This window comes from Panthera tigris, chromosome B1 (assembly GCF_018350195.1).
Source record: "Panthera tigris isolate Pti1 chromosome B1, P.tigris_Pti1_mat1.1, whole genome shotgun sequence".
Lineage (NCBI taxonomy): Eukaryota > Metazoa > Chordata > Mammalia > Carnivora > Felidae > Panthera > Panthera tigris.
Genome location: NC_056663.1, coordinates 41,171,109 through 41,193,663, shown reverse-complemented (window position 1 = coordinate 41,193,663; position 22,555 = coordinate 41,171,109). Strand labels below are relative to the sequence as shown.

The window sequence follows — 22,555 nt, the reverse complement described above, 5'->3', positions numbered from 1 at the left end:
AAGGGGAGCAGAGCAGAGATCCCTCCCATGCTACTCACTTTCACAGAAACTGCTCCCGGACTCAGATGCTTGTGCTGAAGATCGCTCCTGCCTCATTCACCTCTAGAGTCCATCTGTTCTGGGGAGAGCTGGCATTTTTGGGCTGTCCCCTACGGCCTTTTTTTACGGTCCTCCTGCCCCCAGGCAGTCGAATGATGTGAACTTGGAACAGGGTTTGCTATCCTATGGGGACTCGCTTTCTCTCCCAGGCTGGTGCTGTCTGATAGGACTATCCGAAGACAGTGCTTTGTTCTTGGGGAGGAGGGCACTGGCCCTGCCTGGATCCTCCACCATGTTCCTGTTGCTCCCCTTTGACAGCCTGATTGTCAACCTTCTGGGCATCTCCCTGACCGTCCTCTTCACCCTCCTCCTCGTTTTCATCATAGTCCCTGCCATTTTTGGAGTCTCCTTTGGTATCCGAAAGCTCTACATGAAAACCTTGTTAAAAATCTTTGCGGTAAGTTGTGCTGTTTACAAATAGTTGCTTCACAGAGGAGGGAAGAAATGCTGTTAGCAAAGAGTTGTTCTTGTCTGGCAGATTATTATCTCTCTGTTGCATACAGAGAAAGTTGAGAGACTGGGAAGTGGCATTTTGAGTTTAAAAAAAAAATGTGTATTTGTGAAAGCCTTCAGCAAACTTTCTTTTCCAGCTAAAGTACTTGAATGTTTGATTCATCTGAGCAAAGGAACCTCCCGTATCTCCATACCTTGCCTATTTATTTAAAAAAGAGGAGCTTAGGATTAAAAATCACTGCCAGACTCTGCCTCTTCTTATGTAACAGATATTGAAACACAGAGCTCCTGTTAAGGTATTTCCTCACTGATACGTGTGGGAGAGACCTTTCTCTAGTTCAGACATTTAACATTTATCTTCCGTAGGTTCTTGCGTTTCGGACAGAAAGAATTAACATGGCAGGTCATTTGATGAATTGGTTTATTTTCCTAAAGATAGAAGAGAAGGACAATAAATTTCTTAACATATGTCAAAACCTAACCAATTATACCCTGAACAAAAGTGGCCACAATGTAAAGGAAATGGGTGAGAAGTAGTATTTCCTAAAGTTGATCTGTGCCACAGGACTTTTAATATCTATCCAGAGTTGATAACTTGTTAGCAATATCTGTTTTCAGTCGTCACCAAATCTTCAGGTATTCTTTTTCATAGCTGAGACCATATATAATTTGAGAAATGCAAAATTTGAGAAATTATTTGTTCATCTGGTATCTTACGGTTCATAAAAAATTCAGTCATTTTCCTTTGGTTATTTATTCTTCAGTGGACAGGACATCTACATTTTATCAGTGGAAAATGGAGACTCTGAAAGATTAAGCAAGCTGTATGAAATGTTACTTTATAGTGGGAAATATTTTTATGTATATTATTGAATATTGGGATTTAGTATTTAATATTCCTGTAAGAATTACGATTTTACACTAAAAAATTTTGAGGTGAGATTGACATAAAATTAACCACTTTAAACTGACCTAGGATCTGTACATATTCCCTTTTCCATTTGAATATGTCCCCCAAAATTAATATATTAAAAGTTCATAGCCAATTAAAATCATTCTAATTGTGACTATATTTTTAAATGTATGCTTTTGTGACTTTAATGTAGATAATAATTACACAGTGGAAAATTCATTAGGTATACATTGTTGGGCCAATCCATGGGATAGATAATCTTGGCCATCAGAAACTTTCTTTGCTGACCACATCTTGAAAATCACTAGTTCGAGGCACAGTGATTTAGAAGTGCTTCTGGAAATAATGTGTGTATATTTAGGTATATCCAGTTTTGACCTCAAGATTGAAGATTTCAGGAACTAGATTTGCACTTCTTATTTCCTAGCAGTAGTATCAGGGGCTGAGAGGGCTCTGGGTGCTCTTGGCACTGTCCTGTGGAGCTATGTGGGTAATTACAAATTGGCTGTGAGCTAGAGTCAGGTGGGCTAGAAAGGCCTGCTAAATTCCAGCAAGGTTATAGGTGGCTCTGCAAGACTATCTGGTCTTGTCTCACTATTACTGTTCGGAGTTGACCTTAATGGACAGTAAGAACTGAATGCTGTATTTATCAGCATTAGTATTAGACACAAGTTGGATTTGGCCAAACTGGTCATAGATCTTGGAAAGTATACATGTGTGTATCCATGTATACATCTAAAAATACATCTGTGCTTGTGGTTTTGTTTTTTTTTTAATTTTTTTTTTAACGTTTATTTATTTTTGAGAAGAGAGAGACAGAGCATGAGTGGGGGAGGAGAGAGAAAGAGGGAGACACAGAATCTGAAACAGGCTCTGAGCTGTCAGCACAGAGCCCGACACAGGGCTTGAACTCACGGACCACGAGATCATGACCCAAGCCGAAGTCAGACTCTTAACCGACTGAGCCACCCAGGCGCCCCTGTTTTTTTGTTTTTTTTAATAGACTTTTTATTTTACCTTTTTTAGCTCCTTCATCCTTTCTTACATTGGGCTGATAATCTAGAGTTTTGGAACTGGAAGGAAGCTCAGAGATCATCTTAATTCTGTGGTTCAGTCTCCCAACTATACATTTGAGTTACCTAGGGAAGCATTTTAAAAGTACTACTTATTTGGGAGTACTAGAATCTTCCCAGAGATTCTGATTCAGTTGGTCTGGATGGGTATTTTTAAATTCCCCGAGTGATTCTGATGTCTGCCATCAAAAGGTAGAATTCTGATTGACTTCCTTATGAATAGGGGCGTGCTTTATGACTCGTTTCTAACAAATAGAAGGTAGTGGATGTTAATTCTACTTTGTAACATGTGAGATTAGGTTAAAAATGGCAATATACCTTCTGTCTGACTCTTGGGATGTTTGCCCCTGGAAGTTAGCTGCCATGTTGTGAGGAAGCCCAGGCTAGGCCATGTATTAGGTATTCCAGCTCTCAGTCCCAAGGAGGCCCTGACAACCATCATCAACTACCACACACAGGAGTGAGCAAGTCAGCAGAGGATCCCAGCCCTCAGCCTTTGAGCCACCCAGCCGATGTCAAACCTGGTACAATTTGCAGATTCATGAGCAAAATAATTGGTGGTGGTGTTTTAAGCCTCTGAGTTGTGGGGTGGTTTGTTATGTAGCAGTAGATAACCGGACAAATAATATAATATTAAAGAATTTTAAGCATTCGTTGATGTTTACCCAGCTTATAGTACCTTTAACGTTTTGTACGTGTGTTACCTTTTAGTCTTTGGCAACTGCATTCATATGTTGTGGTTAATAGTATATATATATATATTATATGTATAATATACGTAATATATGTATAATATGTGTCATATATATTGTATATTACATATGTTATACATATAATACATATTTATATATATATGTATATAACTTTGTATCCATGTTTTGGGATTTTGTCAGCCACTTTTACTGGGTAATCTTCATAAGGATTATTAAAACTGCGTATCTCATGGTCCATACTGTAGCGATACCTGTGCTTTTGGCAGAACGAAGTAAGCCCTGGCTTAACAGCTAGTTTCCCACAATTAGTACATCCTTGTCTGTAAAAGAATGTTGGTATACCTGCCAAGGGGAGAATATGGGTGGGTCAGTGACTTCTCTGTTCCCTGTCCTGGAAGACTTAACTCAGTGTAGGTCTTGTCAGTGCTGAGTTGCAGAAGGTCTTCGTGCGCAGAGGGCAGTAGTGTTCTTTTTTTTTTTTTTTCCAGTATATGAAATTTATTGTCAAATTGGTTTCCGTACAACACCCAGTGCTCATCCCAAAAGGTGCCCTCCTCAATACCCATCCCCCACCCTCCCCTCCCTCCCACCCCCCATCAACCCTTAGTTTGTTCTCAGTTTTTAACAGTCTCTTATGCTTTGGCTGGGCAGCAGTATTCTTTAAAAGTGGTTTTGTTTTAATGTTGGTGCTTCACATATACCCTAAACACAGTGATGATGGTATTATTTGGGGTAGAAGTCCTGGGAGTGGACTTCCCACTGAGTTGAAGATGATTTGGGAAAGGAGAAAGTAGAAAGTATAGAAATAGATGGAAAGAAGTGACTGGAGTTATTTTCCCTCATAGGCTAGAGATTTATCAGGTCAGGTCAGAGACTGTTGTAATCTAACATTGAAGTACAAAGCCGAAGTGGCTGACAGAGAATGCTAGAAAGCAAGTGGTGGTTGTGAGGAAACCCAAGAGGCTGTACAGTGGGATTGTAGTGGGATGGGCATGAGCTTTCCAATCCAGTGCCCCTTAGCTTGAAATTCAGCGCTCTTCTCACGAGCTCTGCAACTTGACTTCAGTCATCAGGCTTTCCCACGTGCTTCCTCATCTACAGAGCAGAAGTAGTAACAGGTCCTTATGTGCCTATAGTGAACGAGGTCATGTCAGTCAGGTCTGCCCTCCCAACCCCAGTGAGAAGGGTGATTGTAACATAACCCTGAGTGGCTGAAAGGATGAGCTGAACGAGGTGAGAAGGTGACTGTGGTGGGGAAGATGATGGGAAGTAGTTTTAGGTTTTATCCCTCATCTTTTCATGCGGAGACCTTGATGAAGAGAAATCCTGGGAGTTGATTAATTAAATACAGCCCTTATTGACTGCCTACTACATGTGGGGCCCTCTCCTCTGTCAGACTCTGCTGGAGTGAGAACATGGGTAGGTTCTGGCTCCCGCCCCTCAAGGTGTTCATAGTCTACGAAAGACAAGTATATGCATACAGAACCAATTTACAATTAGATGCCAATTAAAATACACAGGCAGAGATGAACTCCACAGGAATTAACTAATATTTTGTATAAGGGTTGGCATTTGAACTGGATCTTAAAAAGGCAAAAGCATTCTAGAAGTGCAGACAGTACATAGTTTAGTGGAGTAAAAACATTGGATGCACAGAGGGAGTGAGGTGGATTATAAAACCAAGTGTTTCTTTTTTTTTTTTTTTTTCAGTGTTTATTAGAGAGAGAGAGAGAGAGAGAGAGAGAGCATGAGCAGGGAAGGGCAGAGAGGGAAACCCAGAATTGGAAGTAGGCTCCAGGCTCTGAGCTGTCAGCACAGAGCCCGATGCAGGGCTCAAGCCCACGAACTGTGACATCATGATCTGAGCCGAAGTCAGATGCTTAACCGACTGAGCCAGCCAGGCACCCCAAAACTAAGTGTTTCTTTATCTATTGGAGAACGATTGAAGGTTTTTGAGCAAGGAAGTGACATGATCAGACTGGCAGCATGTGTTTGAGTGGCATGAAGGGAGGAAAGAGCAATTGAATCGCCTTTACATTAATACAGGCAAGAGAATAGGCTAGGGACAAAGGTGATGACATCACACAAGAGGCAGCTGTGGAAGGGTGCCATTTCAGGGGAGGATTGCTAGGACTTGGTGACAGATGGGAAGCTTGAAAGCTTGCATGACCAGAGAGATAGTGATCCTGGGGCCACAGGGAGGGGAGCACTTTTGGGGTTGGGAGGAGGTATGCTGTTTTGAGTTCGCAACATGCTGTTAAGAGCCAGCTGGACTTGAACATGGAGATGACCAGCAGACGATTAGGAATAGAAGTTGGCACTTCTGTGAAGTAAAGATTTGCAGATTTGCTAGTAGCTACTTGGAGGTTACAGCTGAAGCAGGGAAAGAAAAGAGACATTAAAAGAGGTGGTGTTTGCAGGAGAATAAAGGTGCTGGATGATGGGAGCCTGGTTTTTCTAAGGGCCTCATTCTTTGGATATATATGTGGAAAAATGCAGTGGGGGCTGACTGCTGAGATTAGTGTTGCTAAGACTATTAGACGTTACTTGTGATTAATTCCTAAATTGTAGCATTCGGTAGAAGGAGCAACTAGCAAAAATGCACCAGTGAACCATCTGCCTTTTTAGGGACTGGGCCTGCACCTCACCTGCCAAGGTCTGCCTTGGGTTTAATGTTACCTGAGCGTGTGGCATTGTTAATGCCCTCACATGGTCTCTTCTCTGGGAGAAGCTGAGAAGGGAATGATTTGGTAATCTGATACTGAGTAGCGCGGTAGATGGCATCTCACACCAGGGGAAGGAGAGGAGGTTCATAGGAATGAACTCTGAACCTAGGATTCTCTGTTTTATTCTGGGTCTCTGAACACTGTACTTCTTTAATAAGGTGACAGCTCATAGAAGCCAGATGTGTGGTTGTCAGACATTGCTCCTGTGCGTCACCCCTTACATTCAGTCTTCTGCACCAGGCTGACGCAGTCCAGTTCACGGATTGGCCCACTCCGTGACAGGCTTTTCGCTGCCAACAACGAGGTTCCTCTAGCCCTGCCCTCCTTCCTCCTACTCTTGTGACTGCACAGTTCCCTTCTAAACCCACAAGCATTTTGTAATGGACCTGAAGTGTGACAAAGCAAAGCTACAGGTACAAAGCAGGAGGGCAAGGCGATATTTAGGACAGCTCTGTGATAGAGCTGGGAGACATAGAGTCTCATTTGACCTGTACCATTCCCATTAAAACACCACAGCAATCTTGAATTTTGCATAGTGAAGCAGTCCTCACAGACTTCAATTCTAGTGCTCAAGAGGCTTGATATCGTATATTACCTGCCTGTTGCAACTTTGTCTAAATACCAAAGTTGTCCTATAGAACCAAGTTTTTCTGATTCTATGTTTGCTGTACTCATGCAGTCTTGACCAAAATGGAAAAGCCTAAGTTCTGGTTGAGCAACCTGTGTCTGTATATGTCAGGCTTGTTCTAAGCTCTCTTGCCCCTATTCACCTTCTCCCTAGATGGACTTCACAGGTGGAATCCACCTTCCTCCATTTTAGGAGCTTCATTTACATTTTCTTCTAGAAAAGATCATCCATGCGTAGAGCCAGAAAACATCAGTGCTAATTAAATACCTGATGTATAGAAAATGGGTGATGTGGGTTTTCTTGCCTTAGACCCCTCTTTGAGTGGGTGACTCTAAGCTGTCTGTTTAAGAAGTTTCCACATGAGGTCAGATCACCGAAGAAACTCGTGTCCTGCCTTTGGCTCTGCTAGACCACGCGGCATAGCCTTCCTACTATGCGTGGCTCTGCCAGCAGAGTCCGCACCAGGCGCTGTAGGCCGTGTGGGTTTTGCTGTGTCACAGAATGATAGCTTGCGTAACTGAGGAAACTGAAGTTTGAAAAGACACCTTTTAAAATATCTGTTCTATTTCTTTGGTCATGGGCATAGGTTTCTGTGTAGCACTAACATTCCAGGCAGGGAGAGTGAGCTTGTTGCCACTTCTCGTTATGAGGGTGGCAGGAGAGACCCTGGCTCGCTGACTTTGGCTAGATGGATGTTAAAGAAGAGAGGCTCTAGGAAGAGGCTTCTTTTCTAGATCGTTTCTGGAATCCGCTATTATTTCAGTAGCAATGAGGACAGTTAGGGTGGTCTGCAGTTTCCCAACCTCTGTCATATACATGATCTCATCTGATCCCAGTGACCCCATGAAGCAGGAGGTTGACATCCTATCAGTCTTATTTTGTAGATGGAAAAGAGTGTTGGAGTGAGGTGATTAAAGGACTTAGCAGAGGTGTCAAACTAGATTTTCTTTAAACCTCCAAGCAGTGTTGTTTTTGTTGTTGTTTTTAATGTATATTTATTTATTTTGAGAGAGAGAGGGAGGAGCAGAGAGAGAGGAGAGAGAGAGAATCCCAAGCAGGCTCCACACTGTTAGCAGGGGGCCCGACGTGGGGCTCGAACTCACATCATGACTTGAGCCGAAATCAAGAGTCGGTCACTTAACTGACTGAGCCACCCAAGCGCCCCTCCAAATAGTGTTTTTGTGTGATTTTGTTTAATACTAAACCACTCTCAGGCCCTTCTATGTCAGGTCTTGGGGTCCTTCTATTAAAAGGCTACTTAGAGGTGGATGGACAGTCTAGACATACAGATTTTTTTAATATTCAAAAACTAAAACTGTGGCTTTTGGAATAATTTGGGAGGTACGTAGCATCAAGTGGTAGGCAGTCGCTTAAAGGATGCTTGATTTTGCTGTTTGTGAATAGCTGCTGTTTGGCAGTGACGAGGAAATGCAAGAGGTCTGTGTATCAGCAGTTGGTGAATTCTTTCAGTATCCTGGAGACAAAGATTCAGAGAGAACCTAGGCCTGAGAAACAGACCCAGGTGTCCTCAGGCCTTTGCTATAGATAACTTAACTTTTGTCTCCTTGTTGTCAAGGAGGGGCCTGCTCTAGAAGGAGAAGGCTTTGACTTTCCTTGTAGAGCGGGTGCTTTCTCAGCCACAGTCCCATCTCAGGTGACCAGGATGGGGACTTTCCGGGATGGAAATGGCGGCATTCACTGTGTGAAGAAGGGTCTCATTCCTTGTGTTGCCATTTCCCCCCACAGTGGGCCACCTTGAGAATGGAGAGAGGCGCCAAGGAGAAGAACCACCAACTTTACAAGCCCTATACGAATGGTAAGCCTGGCTTTCACTCCTTATCCCAAACCGTCTATGTTCCTAAGTGCTTGTAATTCCACACATACTCTTCACTGTATCAGAGGGAGGATGTGGACTCTGAATGTTTTTAACGTGCACCCTCCCAACATGCTGCTTGACAGGGGTGTTCTCTTTTGCAGGAATCATTGCAAAAGATCCCACTTCGCTGGAAGAAGAGATCAAAGAAATCCGTCGAAGTGGTAGTAGTAAGGCTCTGGATAATACTCCAGAGTTTGAGCTCTCTGACATCTTCTACTTTTGCCGGAAAGGAATGGAGACCATTATGGATGATGAGGTGACAAAGAGATTCTCAGCAGAGGAATTGGAGTCCTGGAACCTGCTGAGCAGAACCAACTATAACTTCCAGTACATCAGCCTTCGGCTCACGGTCTTATGGGGATTAGGAGTGCTGATTCGATATTGCTTCCTTCTGCCACTCAGGTGAGGGCAGGCCTCATGGGGACAAAAGGCCTGAGCCTCTGCCTCTAAGCCCGAGGCGTGACTGACCTACCTGGGTCGCCCTGCTTTGCTTTCCCATTTTAGAAAGGATCATGGTATGATTGTGTCACTGGCCAGTCTGTCCAACCCTTGGAAGGGTACACTGGTGATTATCCTTTAGAGGCCCTTGGATTCTCTGCATATCAGACAGAAATAGTTGGGTTTCTTAAAATCAAACTGCTCGCCTACGTGGACTAAACACAGGACCAGGGAACGTGGTGTACTCTGATTACTGCTCCCTGGGCGCGGCTAATTCTTTCCTATAAGTGTGCCTCTCTAATACAGAGGCAACATTGATCTCTCCGTTTTTCTGTACCATGTACTATTCTGAGTACGCCTTGCTGGCTCCTGGTACCTTCGGGCTCTACTTCCTATTGCTCAACAGAGAAGTTGTGCTTCTGCCAGGGTGCAGAGCCAAAGGGAAGGGTAAGACAGCAGGACAGCAGGTGCCTGAGGGCACAGCAGCCAACAGTAGGCTTTTCCATCGTCATTATGGCAGCCTGATGCCTGAGGAGGTCGTGTCAGCTGAGAGCCAAATCCACAGTTCACTGGCAGCTTGGAATTCAGATGCTCTCTGGTGATGATAGGCCTGCTCACTTTTCTAGATGGAGCTCTTATCTAGATGGGTCCTGGGTGATCAGGTCTTGGGGGTGGTTTTGTGATGCCCACTTTCATTTTCACATTCTTGATTCTGTCCTTAGTGCAAGGATTTGTGTGCTGTGTTCTCATGGGTCTTCTTCTTTACAGGATAGCTCTTGCTTTCACTGGGATTAGCCTTCTGGTGGTAGGCACAACCGTGGTGGGATACCTGCCAAATGGGAGGTGAGTCCATGTCCACAAATGGTGGCTCCAGCCAGGCCACTCCTTTGGGGACAGCCACATCCACAGCATCTTCGATAGATAAGATAAGCCAGTGATAACAGTGGCATCAGCATGAAGGTTGTGGGTTTTTTGTTGTTTTTTTTCATCAGTCTTGATCTGTGACTGTGTTCTTTTGCCCTCTGACACTCTGGGAAGAGTGTTGAAGGGAGGAACCTCACAGCCGTGGAGTTCAGTGCCAGCAGATTTTACAGCACATTGTTTACTTTTGAGCATTCTGCTGTGTTGATAAATTGATAAGAGGATAAGAAATATAGGTAGGGCTTTTTTGTGTTGTGTTTTTTTTTTTTTTTTTTGAAGAGAAATTTGTTTCATCTGAAAGTTCGAGAGCTGGCTCTCTTCTTCCCTGGGCTGGTGAGGTCAGACCCTCTGTCCTTTGCCCTGCCTCTAGGTGTTGGCTGGGAAGGAAGAGAATTGAGGAGACTCACCTGTGGTGGACATTTGAGAGCTATAAATTCTAAACCCATTAACTTAGGTGAATTTAAGCAATTCTCCTCATTTCTTTGTGTCCTCATATGCAGTCATAAAGACACTATTACATTGTAGTTTTATCATATCCACCAATATTTATAAAAATACTTAGCAGTCATAAAGGACTGTAGGCATGATAATTACATTGTTAGAGTCAGTAACTTTCCTGCCTTCCCCTGCGTAAAATAAAAACAAAAATCTTTGTCCTGTTGTATCAGGTTTAAGGAGTTCCTGAGTAAACATGTTCACTTAATGTGTTACCGGATCTGCGTGCGAGCCCTGACAGCCATCATTACCTACCATGACAGGTGAGGTCACTTGGTATGATGTGGAGGGAAATGGCACTGGCAAAACACAACCTACCTGCAGCCAGCCCACGGGGGCTCTTCTGAGCTCTCAGAGCTGATGGATCTGGTGAGGAGGGGGGCAGCAGGCTCCGCATGAATGGTTTCCCATGGATTTTTGTTGCTTTGCATATGTTTTAAACACAGGGAAAACAGGCCTCGAAACGGTGGCATCTGTGTGGCCAATCACACCTCTCCCATTGATGTCATCATTTTGGCCAGTGATGGCTACTATGCCATGGTAAGACCTTCTTCTGTTGCTTTCTTGGGCAAGTAAGAACTTTAGAATGCTCAGGGCTAGGACGCTTCTGGTCCCTTCATAGATCTCTTACCTAAGGGTGTAAACATGGAGCCATGTTTTTACATGTGGGCCCCAACATAGATAGTAGCCTTTGTTTCTATTGCTTTGAGAACTCCTCGGTACTTTGATAGGAAGTATTCTGATCAGAGTAACTGAGTGCGGTTGGAGATTAGACTTTGGATGTTTAGGTAGACCACGGAAAGGGGTGAAGGACAGGGAAGGATTTGAAAGGACTGGGTTCAAGGGCATTGGACAATCTGCCCAGGGAAAGCATTTTTACACAAGGTATTGCTCAGCACCATTAGTTCTTTTTAGGGCTTTCAGTTTAGTTCTTTTTAGGGCTTTCAGCTGTGTTTTCAATTACATATTTTTGCTTTGTCTGATTAAAAGGCGAATGTAAGATTCAGGGAGTCTAACAATGGTGTCTTTATAGTGAGAAACGTGTTGATCAATAAAATGTTAGAGGGTGAGAGGTTGCGGTACTTTCCTTTTGGGATCTGGGGCTTTCTCCACAGAGTGGGGGATTTGTGTGAGGATGGTTTCACTCCCAGTTATTCCTTTGTGTGAGGTTAGGTGGGTCAAGTGCACGGGGGACTCATGGGTGTGATTCAGAGAGCCATGGTGAAGGCCTGCCCACACGTCTGGTTCGAGCGTTCTGAAGTGAAAGATCGCCACCTGGTGGCTAAAAGGTAAATCAATGAAATGCCATTGCTCCGTGAGACCAGTTAGAATGTATGCATTTTAGGGGTAGTTATCCCTCCACAGTGGAATTATAGTGTCTTCTACACTGAGCCTAGACTGCTTTCATAGTAAAACATTTTTTTCCCTAAAATACGGAATATAAAAAGTATAGAAAGCCTAGTATCATTTGTCAAGTTAGTAACGTCTATTAATTAACCTTTTTTATTCCTTGTGATAAACGTATGAACTTTAAAAAAAATTTTTTTAATGTTTATTCATTTTTTGAGAGACAGAGACAGAGCATGAGAAAGGGAAGGGCAGAGAAAGAGGGAAACACAGAATCCAAAGCAGGCTCTGTGCTGACAGCTCAGAGCCCAATGCGGGGTTCCAACCCACCAACTATAAGATCATGACCTGAGCGGAAGTCAGACACTTAACCGATTGAGCCACCCAGGTGCCCCTAAACATATGAACTTTTAACGCTATCTGAAATCTCAAGGTGAATTCATTATCACAAATAAAAACCAACTTAAGGCAATGGAACCAAGTGCTTCTCTGTTTTCAAGTTTGAAAGAAAGGTAGATGTGGTGTAAGCAATGGTGAGAGCTTTGCAGGGAATGGAGAGCAGCAAGACTCAGGTGAGGCGGTATTCCACAGGGCAAATGGACCTGCCATTGGACTCCCTTTACCTCATCTCTCAGGGATGGTGTAAAGCCAGGTGGACTGTAGGTCCAACCCAGCAAGGCTGTTAGGAAGTCCAGAAGTCCAGTAACAGGTGTTTATTGAGGGTGCTGTCCTCAAGGCCCTGTGGCAGGCACATTCTTTTAGTAGCCCCAAGTTTGAGCAGTGTCCTCTACATAGATGTTAAGACTGCATTCAATAGTTGTAGGAGTTAAATAGTAGTCATCTGATTTTCTGTGTCTTCATAAGCTTTGTCTTTATACAATTTAGACTGTGGGTTTGTAAAAGATAGTCGTTATTTGTTAACTCATATACGACATCCCCTGTGACATCTGCATAGGTTGTTTTATAAGTGCATTTGGTGATGATGGACATAAGGCTGTCTGAACCTTTGTTCTATTTGTCTCTTCTAAAGACTGACTGAGCATGTGCAGGATAAAAGCAAGCTACCCATCCTCATCTTCCCAGAGGGTAAGAAGGGGTCGATCACTGCAAAGAGTTTCTGGGTGGGGAGGGTGGGAAAGCCATGCAGGATGATGACTCTGCTGCCACCTCAGACCAAGTCCCCCAACCCTTGCAGGGGTTCTCTGTTTTCACTGAATAATGTTCGGTCCCCCTCAAAATTTGTTGTGGGACTGAACACTCAGGAAAGTTCAGAATTTGGACTGAAGGCCATAGTGTGACCTTTCCCAATGCAGGAGTCCCCTCTATAGTATTGTCAGTGGGATCTCAGCTTCATGTAGATTCTTACTGAGACCTCCCAAGTCCACTGAGTGGCTCTGGCCTTTTATCTAATCTGGGTGTGTTAATTGGGAAAATGATCTTGTACTAGAGTAAGAAACAGTACAGTGTCTTGCTTATCCCTTTTAGGTATTCATCCATAAGCTATGGAGATGACAGATTTATCCTGTTTGAAAAGCCATTAAAAGAGGTTTTATTATTGTATTTAGTCCTTAAACTCCTAGTCTCTGAGGTAAAGGACCAAAAGAAATAGCATTTTACTCTCTTCTGCATTTTAGGAACCTGCATCAATAATACATCAGTGATGATGTTCAAAAAAGGAAGTTTTGAGATTGGAGCCACAGTTTACCCTGTTGCTATCAAGGTACAAGCAAGACCTCTGAGGGGACATGTGGTTGTTACCGCAGATGCCATGAATGGGACACAGCAAGAGAAAGGGGAGGAAGAAGCTGGTGTCACTGGTTCGTGGGTTGATCCTCCAGTGGAGCAGCTTGGGCTTGGCTAGTGTGGGTAGAGTGTGCTGGAGGAGGAGACCGTGGAATTGTTCACAGTCTCCAGCCCATTAGAAGGGGCAGGGGAGGGGCTGAATGAGGAACAGCCAATTGGAGCCCACACCTCACTGCCACCACCAGATTCAGGAGGTGGGGGACCCTTCACAAGCTTTGCTTGTCGCCACCCTCCCCCCCCCTTATCACCTCTTTCTTCCTAAACCTACCCAGAATGCAAGGTACTCCACTCGAAGAGGAGGCTTGCCGCAGGGAGTTGAGGGTGTGGCCCGGCTGGATTTGTACAGTTGGTGGAGAGGCCAGCACGGATGGCTACAGATGTGTTCTTAACACTGAAGGAAGAGACAGCTCCACAGCTTGGGCTGTGATGTCATTTTCTGTACCAGGAACAGCTTATGAAAATGAAATGCACCCAAAGAGCTCGTCTAGGCTGCTCCCCCACTTTTCGGGTGCTTGTACCTCTAACTGCTCAGACTTACCTGGGAGTATAGAATTCAGTCAGTTTCTCTTTTTTCTCCTTCCTGCCCCCCATCACGTCCATCTGATTTTATAAATACTTACATTGTACTATTTCTAAAAGAATACTATGATTTCTAAACACCACAGGCTGTTGTCAGTATGTTTAAAGTATTGACGTTGAAATCTCAGATCAGGGTGAAACAATGAGTAAATCTGTGTCAGTTATACTTAGAATTTAGTCTCTATACTTTTGCAAGGGTCTGCTTGCTGTTTGCAGAGCATTATTTTGAAAGAATCACTGTCACTTTGCCAGCACAGCTCGTGCAGTTGAGGAAGAGGGGTTTCTCCTGGGTAAGCAAACACTCACCAGCCCTCCCCTTAACTAGGGAGGCAGAGCTCCAGTGCAGGAATGGCACATGAACAGTGGCTGTAGGGTAACTAACTAACTGATCCATGGGTCAGGGCTGCGTAAGCCACCTGTTGAGGGTGCTGTCTCTGGGAACTCAAGAAAGAAAACAGTCCATTAACTGTGTCTGCTATGGGGAAGAACCTGGCGAGCGGTGTTTGTGTCATGTGCATGCCGTCCTGCATTTGAATGTACTAGGGATCCTGGGCTGCTCTGTACATGCTCGTAAGAAACAAGTTCCTAGAGGAGGCCCTTCCTCACTGTCCCTGCTCACTCCGGAACATTGGTTCTTTACAGCTGCGTCAACATCACCTGGGAGGACTGGGAAAATGCATATTGCTGGGTGTTTCTGAACTTGCATTTCTAACCCATTCTGGGTGCTGCTGATGCGCTCGTTTGGGAACCCTGCTGTGGAGCAGTGGTTCTTAACAAGTTTGGGTACCTGGACCCTTGGGGCAGTTATGGCTCTTCTCCAAAGAAAAAGGCATGTAAATTTAAAAAAAAAATTTTTTTTTAATGTTTATTTTTTGAGAGAGCACAAATGGGGCAGGGGCAGAGAGAGGGGGACAGAGGATCCAAAGTGGGCTCTGTGCAGACAGCAGCGAGCCCAGTGTAGGGCTCGAACCCACGAACTGCAAGATCATGACCCAAGCTGAAGTCGGACACTTAACCGACTGGGCCACTCAGGTGCCCCAAAAGGCATGTAAATTTTACATATAATTTCATTCCCTCCCCAAATTTATTAACAAACAGTTATGATTAAGAACTTCTGCTTGGGGTGCCTGAGTCCTTTGAGCATCCGACTTGATTTTGGCTTAGGTCATGAACTCAGGTTTGTGGGATGGATCCCCCGTGTTGGGCTCCCCACTGAGTGTAGAGCCTGTTTAAGATTCTCTCTTCCTCTGCCCCTCTCCAACTCCAGCTTTCTTCTTCTCTCAAAGAAAACAAAAAACAGAAAAAAAAAAAAACCTTTTGCTCTACAACTTTGCTAGTTGTTATAAAGCCTTCATTGGTAATCAAATTTGGACAATCTTAGCAATTTCAAGGCTCTTACTACATTTGCACCAAAATTAAACCATTATTTGACTTTGAGAAATTTATTACTATTTTGAGTTTTTGCTTTGTTTTTCTCTCAACAGTGTCTGCCCAGCATGGAACAGAAAATCAACTCTAAACAAAGTGCTGGCACACATAACATCAACTATTTTATCCATATAGTGCTTATAAAATGTAACACCACTTTCTTCAAAACATAAACATTAGCTTCTCTTTTTTTCTTTTTTTAAAAACTTATTTATATTCAAGTTAGTTAATATACAGTGTGGTATTGGTTTCAGGAGTAGAACCCAGTGACTCATCACTTCCATGTAACACCCAGTGCTCATCCCAACAAGCGCCCTCCTTAATGCCCATCAGCTCTTTAGCCCATCCCCCACCACCACCCCGCCAGCAACCCTCAGTTTGTTCTCTGTATTTAAGAGTCTCTTATTTTTCCTCCCTCTCTGTTTTTATCTTATTTTTCCTTCCCTTCCCTGTGTTCATCTGGTGTGTTTCTTAAATTCCAAATATGAATGAAACCATATGCTATTTGTCTTTTCTCTGACTTATTTTGCTTAGAATAATACCCTCTAATTCCATCCACAATGTTGCAGGTTAGCAAGATTTCATTCTTTTTGATTGCGAGGAGTACCCCATTATATGTATGCACCACATCTTCTTCATCCATTTATCTGTTGAAGGACATTTGGGCTCTTTCCTTAATTTGGCTGTTGGTGATAGTGCTGCAGAGAGATTCTAACAGGGGTTTGTAACTCTTTCTGTTTATAAATTGCAAGCCATAAGTAATAGATCAGGGATGGCCATACAAAGGGATGCCAGTTTCAAATGGAGGAAAAAATTATGCTTGAACAGTTTTCGTTTCTCTGTGCAGTTTTTAAACATTAGCTTCTATTTAAAACTCGTTCTTCTCCTTTATTTCCCTTTGCTATTATAATATAAACTCACAAAGCTTTCTATAAATTTGAATTTCTTAGTTGAGTCTGTAATTTAATCTAAATGTCTTCCTTCCTGTAGTCAGGTCCACAACTAGGCATAATTATCCAATTTCTGTTCTGAGAATCATAAAGTGGCTTGGAGAGCCTTAGAAAAGATTGTGTAGTCCAAATCCTGCCCCAGCCTGTCAAGTGCCTTAGTCTCCACAGCGTCCCTGCTGGTGTTCCTTCTCAAGCTTCTGCAGAGAAAGGGCATTTCTGACACAGTGGCAGCTAGGTCCTGTGGGAGAACTCTTGAGATTCTGCCTCTTTCTAATTTTCCCCACTCTGGTCCCCGTCTTTGTGCTATAATTACAGTCTGGTGTCATGTCTGTGAGAGCCCTTCAGACACGTGCTGGCAGTTGCAGGACAGTCGGTTCGGTCATTGTCTTCAAAGACTGTGTTCCTTTTGCTGCTGCTTTGATAGCTTGCACAGCTCTCCCAACCCTGCTTACCTGCTGCTTAAATTCTTCTTCTGTTGGTGAGACTGCGGGTCACGGTGTCAGCCACTTTTCCCACAAGATACCACTGGAGTACAGCCTTAGCCTTCACTAGAGTCATTGGCAAAAGAAAGTCTCTGTTGAGCCTGCTGCTTGGCAGGGAGGGCAGCACGCGTGTGGTGGCCTCGTGAGCTGTCGCACCCCTGTTCCCTCTAGAATGCTGGCGATGTGATCAGAGCAGAGCCTCCCGCTTAAACAGATCATTAGCTTTGTTAGAGGTATAATTACAGAAGCATAGCGTAAGCTTTGTAATTGTCTTCTCCTTGGTCCGGAGCACCAGAAATGATCTTAAAAACTTGGCAGTGATGTGAGAAGGTGTCTCTGTTTGAGTGAGGCACATGTAGAAGCATTGAGGAGTGAAGGACACCATTGTTGGAGATAGGGTTTGTGAGCAGGTGCGGGATGGTGGGGGCAAGGATGACGGGGGCAAGGATGGTGGGATGTCGGTAATGGTTGAATCTGGGGAGTGGAGATATGGGAGTGTCTAATCCTCTTCTCTGATTTTGGATCTGCTTAAACATGTTAATAACTACATACACCCATGAATGAGTAAAACCTGAAATGGATCAAAGAGAAGGAGGACGTTTGTTGGGGGAAGGCGGTTCAGAGAGTCCTCCCTAATGATCCACAGCAAAATCTGAGTCAATCGGGGGGTTCGTGTTGCTAAAGGTCATAGTGCCCAGGTGTAGAATCATTTCAGAAGTGTTCATGGAGGGGTCTGAGTATGGCTTTCTGGTACTGATACTGCCCCAGGTGATGTATTCACAAAAGTTGCTGTTGACAACCCACCTCGTTTGAACTACTGACTTCTTACCATCCAATTTTCCACTCTTTTTCAGTATGACCCTCAGTTTGGTGATGCCTTCTGGAACAGCAGCAAATATGGGATGGTAACGTACCTGCTGAGAATGATGACCAGCTGGGCCATTGTCTGCAGTGTTTGGTACCTGCCTCCCATGACCAGAGAGGTGGGTCCCCACACCATGCAGAAGTCTTCACTTCTATCTGTGTGACATCAGCCTGTGTTGAGTGGTCTCATTTATTCTTTCTCACAGACTGATGAAGATGCCGTCCAGTTTGCAAATAGGGTGAAATCGGCCATTGCCAGGCAGGGAGGGCTCGTGGACCTGCTTTGGTGAGTCAGAGCCGGGTTTTATCAGCTGAGTGTAGCAGGATGGGAATTTCTGAAGCAGAAGCTGAATTGCTGACTCCATTTACAAAGAATCCGCCTTCTCCCTGTTGTAGAGAATTCAGCTTGTCAGCCTTGGAGAGTGAACAGTTTGACTCCTTTCTCCTGGTGTCAACTCAGAAGTAGTCCATGCCGCCCTAACTTTGGGGAACACAGAGCCCAGCATGACTAGACTGAAGCAGTTGATTCTGTGTACCTTCTGGGTTTGTGTTAGTCTACCAGAGCACCAGGCAGTCCTGGTCCTTCAGAAGGGCTGGCCTGATGCTGGTCTGGAAACTTCATAGAAGCATTGGGCTCTCTGATCTTGTACATTTGGCAAAACTGGACTATCCTTGGAAAGACAGAAGTTTCCTTTATTGTATTTGGCTTGTTACCTATTAGAGCAGCAGTTGGCAAACTTTCTCTGTAGAGTCAGTAAATTTTTTACTTTGTGGATCATGTGGTCTCCGTTGTAACAGCTTAAGTGTGCCATCATAGTGTGGCGGCAACCAGAGACTGAACAAAGGAGCATGCCTGTGTTCCAGTAAGACTTTATCAGGACAGTTACCAGGCTGCATTCGGCCCACGGGCCATAGTTGTGGACCCTTACGCCAGAATATGCAGTAGTTAGCCTCCAAATTACAGGACTGTGATCGGGAGGAATGCTGGTTCAGGGAAATCATTCCATGCCCTAGGACCCTTTGTTTTAAGCACAAGGGTGAGTTCTATAGGGCATTTGACTAAAGTGGGCATTACGGGGAAAGAATGTAGAAATTCAAATTTGATACTGACATGTGGATTCTTAGGTGATGGCATGGCTCTCAGGTATGGCCTTTTAAAAATTGCTTCCCTTATCGAACACTCCTCATCAGCCAGACGCTGTGCTGAGGCTGCTCTAGGTGCCGAGCTCACTCCGTCCTCACAGCAGGTGCCTGCAGTATGAGCATTGTTACTCCCATCTTACAAACAGGACACCCGCACTCAAGAGAGGTCAGGTAACCGTTTTCAGAGTCACAGAGCAAGCAGTGGAGCCAGACTTTGAACTCCGGTCTGACAGGCCGCTGGAGCTGGAGTGTTTGCCACTGCCCGCATGCCCTGTCCGAGAGGCCTAAGAACGACCAGCGTGACTACCTTTGCCATGGCTTGTAAAGGGGCAGCAGATGGTACGGGCATCAGCTTAAGGTCCGTCCAGACTTTCTCTGCCATGGCCACCTCCATAACTCAAAGGGGGAAAAAAGCTGTAGTGGAAAGCCTGAAGGTGGACTTGGGCTTCCATTAGTTGTTAAAGGTGAGAGATGCTCATTCTAGGGTGTAGGCGAGCAGTTGGGGTGACGAATGGGAGTGGGACTTTGAAGAAGCAAATCCAAGTATAGGGAATTGATTGGGAGATATTGGGGGGCGGTGCCAGGGTTGTCAGCCCAGGACCCTGAGAGTGACTTGGTTTCCTTTGCAGCACTGTCCCTCACGCACAGAAGTCGTCAGGAGTGGCAGCTCCCCTTGTTTGTTGTTGGCATGAATTTGCAGAATCCCTGGGTCTGAATTTACAGATTTTATCCCACAGATCAGATGTGCGGATTCATTATAGTCTCAGTGTTTCTTAAAGCTTGGCTCACGTTCCATGATCCCAGAATACCTCCTGTATCTTTTGTAAGGTGAGGGCAAATTGGTAGAAAGAATTGTAAACTCCTTGGTAGGTTGAAGTGATTACAAAGTGCCTTGAACATGAGTGGGGAGTTCTGACCCCAGGGCAAGAGTGAGAGCTATAATAGAAACGGTGGAGTTGGGGCGTGTAGCCTCACTACTGACGGCACCTCGGGAGGGAGAGAGCCACGGGGTACTTTTGTTTCTGACAGGTTCTTCTTGGGTTTGGAGCAGCGTGTTGCTGCTGGCTGTGACTGGGTGGGCTGGAGGCCTTCTTTGCTCTTACACCAGCCTTTCTCCCATCAGGGATGGTGGTCTGAAGAGGGAGAAGGTGAAGGACACGTTCAAAGAGGAGCAGCAGAAGCTGTACAGCAAGATGATCGTTGGGAACCATGAGGACAGGAGCCGGTCCTGAGCCCGCGCCTCGCGCTGGCTGGAGCCACCACTCGCGGGCCTGACCCGCGAGCCAGCTGGAGCTGCCACCGCCCCCTGCCACCCCCACTGCTGCGTCCTTGCCACCTGCAGGGCTCCTCAGGCCGCCCTGGAGCCTAGGACTCCAGCTTCTTCAGGACCGCCCCGGGGACCCCTGGGCTTGCCATCGGAAGCGGACGCCGCTGGGGGCCGCTGCCCGGGATGGGACACCCTTCTTGTCTTCTTTACAATGAGTCCATTGGGGAATGCCATTAAAGTCCCCTCTCCACCTGCACACATGTGGGACTGAGTGGTCGGGAAGAATCGGCCATGGGCCTGTGTTTGGTCTGTTGCGGGTGCCACGTGCCAGGGGCTCTGCTGGGGAAGGGGTCCACCTGTGCGCAAGGAGACAGCGCCGAGGCGGTGCGGCCTGCTTTGGCCTGAACATCACCCCCTGCCCCGGAGCTCTGCAGACTGGATGGAAAGAAAACTGTTGTCTGCAGGGGCTCTCAGCAAAGCGAGGTTTCATTCCTGTGCTGCTGCCACGGGCAGTCACCAGAGGGGACGGTGAGAAGCAAGGTGATCGGTGACTAGCGTGTGGTGGGAACCAAGAGTCATTTTGTGTTCCAGCTCCAGTGCTAACCCTGAACTCCCATGTGACTTGCTCTCTGTTAACTCGTGCCTCGGTTTCCCCATCTGTAACCTGGCTCAGGAGGGGAAGGGTGGTGATACCTACCTCACAGGGTTGTTGTGGGGGTTGAAGTGCTACTTTGAAGGACAAGTTGCTCAGTGTTACAAGTGTAGGTCCATGAAACGTGGCAGGACAAGGTCTGAGCTCAGAGCTGCTGCAGAGGGCTTTGGGTTTGTTTCTGTGAGTCAATAAAATTGTCTCTGATGGTCAATGATCCGAGGGGTTTTTCCCTTCCCTCTGTCTCCCCTGGCTGCAGCCCTAAGTAACATGTCTCTTAACAGCAGTTACAGGTCTCTGACTTGACCATAACCCCAAGACTGTAGGGAATCCACCTGACTTCTGGACTGAGGAATAGTATTATTCAGAAGGAGCTACCGCTCCTGTTGGATGTTTGCATATCTGTCTGGTTAACTTGGAATTTCCAGCACAGATGAGCTGTGGATTTCTGCGTGGATAGGTGCAGTGGGATTAGAGGCGTATGAAGAGGCACTGTTTGTTGGGGTTGGGGACAAAGCAGATGAGGCAGGCAGTCTGGATGGAAGGACGGTGGAAAGCAACAAGGACCTATGGGGGCAAGGAAGGAACGGAGGCTCTGGAAGGGTTAGTGAGGGGGCCAGGTGGGTTCTGGCTGGGTGTGGGCTCCCACACAGCCAGAGGAGAGCTGCAGGCCTCGTGCGGTCCCTGCATCCACCCACGGTCACTGTGAGGGCAGGTCTGAAGCCTAGCAACCCTCACCAGTTCTGGCTTCTAGGGTCTACCAATTTCACATACCTAACGAGAGAGAGAGAGTTGCCTCATCCCCAGCATTCACCCATCCATCCATCCATCCATCCATCCATCCATCCATCCCCACTCCCTCCTCTTCCCCCCCCCCCCCAGCATGGTCATGACACCTTTCAGGATTTGCACCAGCTGTGGTAAGCGGTGCCTCTCCGAGGCCACCCTCTGGCCTGTGACGGGATGATGTGGAAGGGCAGCCCTGCTCCTGAGCCACTGACGTGATAGCACTTTGTCTTTTCTGTCCTTAGTCTGACTCTTGCCCTACCTACTTCCTGTTCCTTTATCTCCCTTCCTAGCCTCCCCTTTCCTCTTACCTTTCACCTCGCTAGCCAGTGAAAGATTATTTTTCTCTCAAATAAAAACACTGTTTTGACTGTAGGGAACAGCCTCTTATGAACTGTTTTACCAAGAGTAAACAGTGGTTTTCAGCCTTTAGAGGAGGCAATATTTATAGTGTTTAGTGTTTAACAACCGTCTGGGATGATCTTTAAAATTGGTCTTGAAGATCAAGTTCCCTTTTTAAAAGTTATTTTTTTAAAAGCTGTCTGCTGTTAGTACATTTACATCATGGTTTTCATCGGTGTGCTGAAAACAATGAGAGAAAACAAGAAACTACGAAAACAGGCCTATCTTGCTGATGGCACGGCAGAGTGTTACAAAAGCTGGGGTTAGAGTCACTGCTGTGTAAAAGAAATACTAGCAGAAACTAAGCTAGGATTATTCTACTGTTTTACTAGGAGCAGAGATGTGCATTACACCTCAAAAAAAGCACTCTCTAAAACTTTATTTAGTGCTTGTCACAAGCATGGGGAGTCCTCAGGCTACACCATCCTCTTTCACTGGGGCCCCGCAGGCCCCGCATTATCCATAAGGCAGGAAGGAGTTCCATCTGGGATGGCTGGCCAGGTCTTGAGTTGTAAAACCT

The 22,555-nt window shown here is 45.5% G+C and overlaps 1 protein-coding gene across 1 annotated transcript; it reads left to right on the top strand.

Annotated features, from left to right (window-relative positions):
- Positions 1-113: 113 nt before the first annotated feature.
- GPAT4 (glycerol-3-phosphate acyltransferase 4) lies at positions 114-21,061 on the top strand. Its single transcript, XM_007097048.3, has 12 exons — positions 114-496; positions 8,352-8,421; positions 8,583-8,883; positions 9,688-9,762; positions 10,509-10,598; positions 10,782-10,875; positions 11,509-11,624; positions 12,713-12,768; positions 13,317-13,402; positions 17,779-17,907; positions 17,995-18,074; positions 20,055-21,061. Exons 1-12 carry the CDS (start codon positions 332-334, stop codon positions 20,161-20,163), a joined length of 1,371 nt encoding a protein of 456 aa, XP_007097110.2. The 5' UTR covers positions 114-331; the 3' UTR covers positions 20,164-21,061.
- The last annotated feature ends 1,494 nt before the right edge of the window (positions 21,062-22,555 follow it).